Source organism: Nuphar pumila, chromosome 8 (assembly GCF_984573655.1).
Source record: "Nuphar pumila chromosome 8, dmNupPumi1.hap1.1, whole genome shotgun sequence".
Classification (NCBI taxonomy): domain Eukaryota; kingdom Viridiplantae; phylum Streptophyta; class Magnoliopsida; order Nymphaeales; family Nymphaeaceae; genus Nuphar; species Nuphar pumila.
This window is the reverse complement of record NC_143256.1, coordinates 102,269,115-102,277,837: the sequence shown is the minus strand read 5'-3', so window position 1 is coordinate 102,277,837 and position 8,723 is coordinate 102,269,115. Positions and strand designations below refer to the sequence as shown.

Genomic DNA, 8,723 nt, shown 5'->3' with positions numbered 1-8,723 from the left:
AAAAATTTATCTCAGATATTAACATATCAAAAGATAATTTTTTATTGGTTAAAAATCTAAAAGAAAACCGTGTCCTGAAGTCTTATTTTTTTTAGAAAATTTTCGAATTGACGTGTCGGATCGTGCCCGTATCTTTTTGAGAGAGGCGAGGCGTTGTATTTGACGTGAGGGAGTGGGCTATTACATGAAAACTCATATCCAATGGCATGATTAGTAATTGATGAGCAAAACATGACTCTTCTACATTTGACGACTTTTTTTGTATTTTTTTAATCTCCCGCTCGCACACGAAATGACGGAAGTGGAAAGGAAACTCTCTCTCTCTCTCTCTCTGGTAGACTGGAGGGGTCGTCGTCTTCGACTCTGAGACAGCGACCCTTCGCACGCTCTCTGTAAGAACCTTCCCGCATTACCCTTTCTCCATCGTCCTCTCTGTCGCTGGATCTCTCTCTGCGTCAGGACGGGTCGCACGCGATGGCTTGGGCTCCCGGTTTTCGACGGCGTCCCTGTCAACCAGACGTACCCTGTAGTCGTGATCGTCACGATGGCTAACGCTAAAGCCCTGTGGCTGTATATATACGCTCACTCCCTCCCTTTCTCCCTCGTCGTTGCCTACAGTACTCGCGCTGAGTGGACGCCCCCTCCTCTTCTGCCCACACTCCCATAAACACAAACACATAGAGAGACCAGGGAGTATCTCGGTTATCACCAAGGAGTGGAAGGAATCAAGAGTCGGAGGTGAGGGCGAAAGGAGGACGCCGTCGGGATGGCCCTGTCGAAGTCGAAGGTGGTCACCGGAGACAGCGGGTACGTCCTCGAGGACGTCCCTCATCTCACCGATTACATCCCTGATCTCCCAGTGAGTTCCTCGCCTCCATTCCTTCTTCTTCCTCTGCTTCTTTGATTCTCTGATCTCTCCATTTGGTTCCTGATCTCCAGTGAGTTACTTCGCTACCGTTTCTTCTCCTTCTTCCGCTTCTTCTTCTTCTTCTTCTACTTCTGCTTCTGTTTGACTTGCTTCAATCGGCTCTTTGTTTTTGAGTTTCGCTCGTTCTGATTTTTTTTTCTAAATTTCGTGGTTTATTTTTATGTTTGCTTTCTCTTGTTTTGTTGAGGCATCTTATGATTTTCATTGCGTTGATTTCTCTGGTTCTCTTCCCTCTGTTGTTTTGTCCATTATTTGTTCTGTTTTCATGTGGCCTTGTCTAGTAGTTCTTCCTCTTCTTGTTCTTTTCTTTACTCTATTTTTTTAATTGCTCTGTTTTTTTTGTATTTGTGTTTAATTCTGTTTCAATTCCTCTCTCTCTCTCTCTCTCTTTGATGTCTGTCTCGGTGGTTTCCTTTTGTTTTTCCTTCCCCAAAAAAACTTGCTTTTCCCTTTTTAAGCGAAATTTATATGTCATCGTTTGATCTCCCTGGTTATTTGTGATTTTTGCGCTCCTTTGGACATTTTTTTCCTCTCAAACCTCACTTTTACCCAAGAATTTTTTGCTATTTTTCTTCGGCTGTTTGATTCTTATGAACTCTGTCACTCACAAGGTTTTCTGCGCCCTTTATTTGTAGCTTGATCTTTGTTTCTTCAACTATTGGTGAAGATTGAGCCCGATCATGAATGCCCTTCCAATTTCGTTTGTGTATCATTATATTTTGTATTTCTAGTTATATGCTTCCTTCTGCAAAAAAGATAGAGGCTCTGTGGATTTCTATTTCCTTTTTTCAAATATGATATTTTTTCCTTGATAAATTCTCAATTTTCATCGAACTTGCAATGGCGAAGCCTTTTCTGCGGCCGATCGGGATCAATCAAATTACTATTTTTTTTTCCTTAAGGTTTCCGTTATGATAGACGGTCAGGAATAATTAATCGTTCAGTTCTTCCAAATTTCTCTAATTTGACTTAGGTTAATGTCTTCTGTTCTATTTTCCTCGTCCGAAAGTCCTCTTTTCTTTTATAATTTTATGGGAAAAGGATGGTTTTTTATGTCAGGCAATAGCTGAATTGCTGATTTTGTTTCTTTTTTCTTCTTCCCCCTCACTTCATAACTAATGATTGTGCCTTTCTCTGGCAGACCTATACGAATCCTTTGCAGTTCAATCCAGCATATGCGGTTGTCAAGTAAGATGGCTTTGAATTATATCTGAAATTACTAAAATGTTTTATTGGTTTATGGTTTCATCATGCAACTTGAAGTATCTCTACAGTTTCTCTACTTGTTGGTTTCTAGTTTCATCATGCACTGTTCTTCTCTGTTCTTTCAGGCAATATTTCGTCAACTCTGATGATACCGTCTCTCAAACAGTACGCTAGAGATGCTCTGAGTCTTGGTGTTTAATGGTGTCTGTGTTCCTTGTTGGTATGATCAAAACAGTGAAGAGTATTGACAAAGACTCACCTTCTTGAATGCAGATTGTTGTTCACGAGAGCAGCTCAAGGGGAACTCATTTTCGACGAGCAGGGCCTCGGGAAAAGGTATGCAGTCCTCTTGTATTCCATGTGTTTTCAGGCTTGCGCAGCTGCCAAGATCAGGAAAGCTTTTTTTTTTTCTCTTCAACTTCTAAAGTTGTAGGACCTACAAAATTCACAAGTGGGTCCCACTCAGTGTAATTACCACATCGCTTCCGCTATCGATAACAACTCTAGATACCTCAAAGTATTAAAGAACATTGATATACCAGGCGACATGTGCCCTGTCTATATATTTCCTTTACTGACAAAAGTTCGCTGAGGTTTCTGATGAGGCTTTTTTTGGACGATTCAGGTTTATTTCATGCAAGATGAGGTAAGTGCCTGCATTGTCACTTGCGGCGGCCTCTGTCCGGGGCTTAACACGGTCATAAGGGAGCTAGTGTGTGGCCTTTACCATATGTATGGCGTTACTAGAGTATTTGGCATCGAGGTAAATACCCTGCGAATTTCAAGTCCTGCAAAATATGCTAGGTCTCAGAATCAGCTATTCCTAGTTTTGTGATTACTTCTTGGAGTTAAGTGTGCCGGTTGTTGTTTATTTGATGTTGACTTGTTTCTTTGATGCATGATTCGGTGGTGCGGTCAACTTTGTATTGCTTCAAATCATTAGGGAGGATACAAGGGCTTCTACTGCCGCAATACCATTACTCTGACGCCCAGAGTGGTGAATGACATTCATAAGCGTGGTGGTACCATTCTTGGCACCTCGCGAGGTGGGCAGATCACCCATAGGATAGTTGATAGCATTCAGGACAGGGGGATTAACCAGGTCAGTGAGTGCAATTCTTTTTGTTATTGTATTTTCCACATGCCTTTGTGATAGCATTTTCTTTTATAAAGTTCATAGCCTTTCTTTTTGTAACTTTTTTCTGTTTCAGGTTTATATAATTGGAGGAGATGGTACCCAAAAAGGTGCTAATGATATTTTTCAGGTAACTATTTTTGTGTGGAAATTACATCTAACCTAGGTTCATTAACATTGCTCGACAGCTTCTTGTGCTAACTTTTCCTCATGGATTTACAGAGGAGATAGGAGCTGAAATTTTGTTATAAACATGTATTCCCTCCTATGAGGTTGGATAGTATATCCTTTCAGTCCATTCTCTGTTCATAATTCTAGTTGTCCCACGACTTCCTCAAGCTGATTTTTTTCTTTTTGCGGTCACCCTCATAAACTTAGGTCCTCGTTTCCCAAATTGTTGTTATTTTTTTCATTGCAAGCCTTGTTCCTCATCCAACATTTCAAGCAATTTTTTTTTTCTCTTCTCAACAGTGAAGCTGGGGAATACCTCCAGTGAGATTCAATCCTGGGACCCATCAGTTAGGATAGTTAGTCTCCAAACAGTCTTGCTTTCTTTCACTTTACGAGTCTTAAAATGTTCAAGTTCTTGAACCTTGTACTCTGCAGGAGATTCAAAGGCGTGGCCTTAAGATTACAGTTGTTGGAATTCCAAAGACCATTGATAATGACATTGTGGTAATCTGCTCCTTTGGATTATAATATATTAAGATGCAACTTTTGTTCTTGATGATTCATTACATTGGTGAATGACACTCTAATGTTTCATTCTTTGTATCTTTGGTTTCAGGTTATCGACAAATCATTTGGTTTTGACACTGCAGTGGAAGAGGCTCAGAGGGCCATTAGTGCAGCACATGTTGAATCCGAAAGTGGCGAGAACGGAGTTGGATTTGTCAAGCTAATGGGTCGCAATAGTGGTATGTGGTGTTAACTGGTTTAATCTAATGTTTATGTCGTTTAGATTCTGCCTTTTTGTTTTAAAGTCTAGTAAGAAATATAAGTTGAACTCGGGAGAGATTCACCTGACTTTGAGGTTCAGCTGGTGAATGTTCTCCAAAGTATGCTATCTGCTGAAGTCTACCCTGCTATGGCAACTGCATTGACCTGATTTTATCCAATTCAGTTGCCTCAAGCTACTCAGTTGACTTGAAAGCTCTGTGAAAGAGTCAGTGTGAGCTCAGTTGAGGTGTAAGAAAGTTACTTCTGTTGGAAAATCTTCTATCTTCACAGCTGTTTTTCTTTTAAACCTTTGGGAGATTTCGAAGTTGATCCTCAAGAAATTTCATATGCCATTCATGAAAGTACATCCAATGTCTAAGTGGCTTCAAAAAGACCTCTTAACAAGTATTTGTACAGCATTTTCTATGTCCTAAATATGTCGTACGCTTTATACTGCAGGGTTTATTGCTATGCACGCTACACTGGCTAGCAGAGACGTGGTATGCTTTAAGATTCTTTATTATGTACCTTCTATTTGCCATTTTGAGAATTCTACTCAGTATCTTGGTTTTGAAACTGTAGCTTTAGGTGTATCTCGGAATATCTCATTGGATGTTGACAAGCTCGCTCTTTTGTAATTCCTAGGACTGTTGCTTAATTCCTGAATGCCCCTTCTATTTGGAAGGGAAGGGTGGCCTTTTTGAATTTATGGAGCACCGGCTCAAAGAGCAAGGCCACATGGTCATTGTCGTAGCAGAGGGTGCGGGACAGGAACTTGTTGCTAACAGCATGAAGCGTGTTGATAAAAGGGACCAGTACGGACACATGGTTCTTCACGATGTTGGCCTCTGGCTATCTCAGAAGATTAAGGTATACTCCAAGTCATCCCAGTATGCATAATTGCAACCACAAATCCGTGCTTTCTTTCTGGATTTCTGGGGAGATGCCAAACCTCACAGTATGGGGAACACAATCAAGTAAGCCTTAGTGTTGTCTACCAAGCCCTTGTGAAAGAGCACACTCAAAAACTCACATGCATGGATGCAATCTACAAGCCTGAGTGAGCGAAACAAAGGGAAAGTCAAATTAGCCCAACCAACATATGTGGCTAGACTTTCCTTCCATGGTGGAGGATATCGATACACTTGTGCAATCGGGTGCAGCCATTTCAATGAGGGGATTCCATTTGTGTGCTGCTTTACAATGGAATAAGGCTTCTCAAGCCTCATAGGCCTGTGGACAGCACATGGTGATGAAGCATGTATGTTTATGCTTGTATTGTTTTTTGATGTGCCTGTGAACTCATTGTTTTCGCTTACAGGAACATTTTAAGAAGAAAAAGATTGTGTTGAACCTCAAATACATAGGTCTGTGAACCAAACCCCAAGCTATTTTTACTGCAAATTAGTTTTGAGATATCTGAAATTGTGCTCAAAGCTTCTTTTTTTTTTTCCTTTTCACAGATCCGACGTACATGATCCGAGCCATTCCCAGCAATGCCTCAGACAATGTATACTGCTCCCTCCTCGCACACAGTGCTCTTCATGGTGCCATGGCTGGATACACCGGCTTCACGGTTGGGCCTGTTAATGGCAGGCACGCGTATATACCAATTCATGTGAGTGACAATCATGACCTTGAATTATGATCATTTTAATAAATGAAACATGACTGATTACTTTCTTATATGGATGGTATGCCTCAGTCTCTTAACTCTTAGCAGGAGTAGGTATAGTCCAACTGCCCGTGACCGCTACTTTTTGTTGATTACGATCCATCTCCACAATTATGGGGACAGGAGGCCCACGCATCACATCATCTGCTTGTTCCATCATGATGTGACTGCTGCTTTGTATAACAACCTAGCATCTAATAACATCAATTTTTTTTTGCATCTAGGAAAAAAAAACGTCATTTTTGAAGTTCTAATTGAATATTACAACAGAAGAAATGTTAATGTATTCTGTTATACTGCACGTCAGTTACTCAACCATTGATGGAGACAATTCTAGCTTAAGCTTATTTATAAAATTGGCAACAAATTAAGCAATACTTTCCATTTGTTTTTAGACTATAGACATTCACTATGATTAGCAATGGATCAACGGCATTTAAATTGCAATTGACGTTGAGAAAGCATGGTATTCCAAGCGGCTAATATCTAGTGGCCCTTCTGATTGCAGCGTGTGACTGAGAAGCAAAATAAAGTTTGCATAACCGATCGTATGTGGGCGAGGTTGCTTTCTTCCACAAACCAGCCGGCCTTCATGTGCAAGAAGGACTACACACAAGCAAATGTGGAACATCCGTCATGCGTTCTGGATCCGCAAGGCATCCAGCAAGATAGCCATCCCGCGACAGAGAATGGTTTCATCATCTGAATCAACGAAATGAACTTTATTTGCACCAAAAAATTAGAGAGATTTGTGCCTGGCTTGCTGCTGTTATTTCAGTGAGGTAGCAGCTAAGGGAATCAATCATACAGCGAGTTTTCTGTTCCGTTGGTGATATTTAATGGGTGCGTCTTGATGTTTCCCAAAGCACCATACTTCTTTTGTAGTCCCATCTTGCAACTAGTATTTATTAAATAAATTATTTATTGTAACAATATGGGATTTATGGGTGTGTTTCATACTTCCCAAATACCCACACTTCTCTCGTGGTCTCAGTTTCACACTGTAATAAATGTTTACCGTAACATTAAAATAAATCGATCTTCTCTTACAGGTTTTGTTGTCATTACTTGATATTTGCTTGTGTAACTTGCATGTTGTCCATGATCCCATGGGTCTCTTGTGGGATCAGTTTGCATGTGGCCATGTCCGCCTGCTTACACAGAGGCAATACAGGTTTTTTTGCTGTGCGATGCTGACAGCTCTCGTGTCCTCATGTGATTAATGGGGATCGTGGGCACCGACGCACCTCACAACGAATTTCGTGGATTAGGTCAATGTTAGAACAAAGATTACTAAAACTATTATTTCTGAGAGATTGCAGCCACAATAAGTTCATATCAAAGGTTCCTCCACCTGGCTGGTGGGTCGGTTATAAAGGGTATAAGCTGAAAGGCATGGCAAGTGTGATCCTTAGGTGTGCGTCTCTTGCCGTAATGCTATAGAGAGACTTTTTTTCTTTAAGGCAGGGAGATGATATCTTGAGCAGTTCTACACTTGCATTCACTGTAACTGTCAAGGGCTAATTTTTCAAGGCCAAATTTTTCGCATTTCAAGCCAAGGAAGGCCCGTGCGGCACTAGGCCTCACGGCCTAGTCAGCCTCACAGCACGTGTTTCCCACACGTAAGCTTTTTACCCAGCGGAACGTCAACTTAACAAACCCTTCTTTTCAAGAAATCCTTCCGAACATGGTCCATCGTGCATCTGATCGCCACTTACGTGCCTAGCCGTCCCATACCGGCTAGCACCTTCAACGACCAAGCCAAACATGCCTTACAGCTCCCACAAGCAAGCGCACGTTGACAAGAGCTGAAACGTGCCTTCGCAACACTACCGACTTAACCAACATCCAACACGGGTCATGGGGAGCATAACACATCCCAAAGCCTTTACCGATGCATGTCATGCCTCCAACCATCATTGCAAGCCACCTTTCCTCAAGCCCAACCATCTGAGCCAACAACGCACAGATGCCTTAGCCTCGCGTGCCATGGAGCAGATCGCAGCCCCATGGGCACGCCCCCAACATAACCTCACCACCGAAGGGACCAGGTCTTTCGACCCCCAGTCCGAAGACCAGTTGATGATTTCATGCCATAGCGATAAGCACCACCCAAACTCATTCGCTGGCGCTGTGCACTCACTTGCACAACCCCGTGCCACCATGCACGGTTGGGACCGCACCGCCGCACCAAGAGTCGCCTACCTGCGCACCCAAGGCCTTTGCCTAAGTCCCATGGGGGATTTGCACTGCACACGGACACCCCCATGCACTCCCAGTGCTGCCCGTGCGATATAGGGGGTGCCTATGCCAAACTGCTGCAACATGTGCCAGACAGCTCAAACAGGAGGTCCCCTATATAGGTATTTTAGGAGCCAGGCCCCTACCAGCAAGAGGAACCCGAATAACACTTGGGGAACCATAAATTTCTCAACTTCGGAATTCTTCAAATCCGCCTTCACCCACGCGTTCCCCATAGTCCATTTACACGGTGAATCTTCGATCTTGGCCCTAAACAACTTCAAATGTTCATTGGATTATCGCCTCAAAGATTGTGCACGCAACTATGCCCACACTGCGCACATTGCTGCACATGCCAAGCTCTGACCATGCTCACCGCAACTACGTGCCCACCGCATGCTGTGCTTCGTACGCCACATGCACAACGCCTGACAATGGTCTGTGCAACACACGACACCACTGTTATGCATGTGCACCAAACTCTGCACACATGGGCAAGGCCTGTTTGCCACGGGGTTGACCCGACTGCCTCATGCACGCCGCAACCAACCAATCCATCACTCTTGGGGCACTTCCACTGCACTTCACATACATCCATG

General features: G+C 42.8%; 1 protein-coding gene across 2 annotated transcripts; it reads left to right on the top strand.

The window, feature by feature from the left end:
- The first annotated feature begins 297 nt into the window (after nucleotides 1-297).
- LOC149830084 (ATP-dependent 6-phosphofructokinase 6-like) lies at nucleotides 298-6,929 on the top strand. 2 transcript variants are annotated; one of them, XM_090016306.1, is made up of 14 exons: nucleotides 298-859; nucleotides 2,070-2,116; nucleotides 2,260-2,299; nucleotides 2,408-2,470; nucleotides 2,760-2,897; nucleotides 3,078-3,236; nucleotides 3,346-3,399; nucleotides 3,876-3,944; nucleotides 4,057-4,186; nucleotides 4,668-4,708; nucleotides 4,854-5,078; nucleotides 5,530-5,575; nucleotides 5,672-5,826; nucleotides 6,392-6,929. In XM_090016306.1, exons 1-14 carry the CDS (start codon nucleotides 767-769, stop codon nucleotides 6,587-6,589), a joined length of 1,458 nt encoding a protein of 485 aa, XP_089872432.1. In that variant the 5' UTR covers nucleotides 298-766; the 3' UTR covers nucleotides 6,590-6,929. The 2 variants fall into 2 exon arrangements, 1 of the variants encoding a protein (XP_089872432.1); XR_016433794.1 differs by having other exon boundaries at nucleotides 632-859; nucleotides 4,854-5,469; nucleotides 6,392-6,816.
- Nucleotides 6,930-8,723: the final 1,794 nt, after the last annotated feature.

Coding starts and splice junctions, on each gene's coding strand:
- LOC149830084 (XM_090016306.1), top strand. CDS start 767: ATGGCCCTGTCGAAGTCGAAGGTGGTCACCGGAGACAGCGGGTACGTC. Junction 2,117..2,259: donor CCAGCATATGCGGTTGTCAA/GTAAGATGGCTT, acceptor CTGTTCTTTCAG/GCAATATTTCGTCAACTCTG. Junction 4,187..4,667: donor GCTAATGGGTCGCAATAGTG/GTATGTGGTGTT, acceptor TTTATACTGCAG/GGTTTATTGCTATGCACGCT.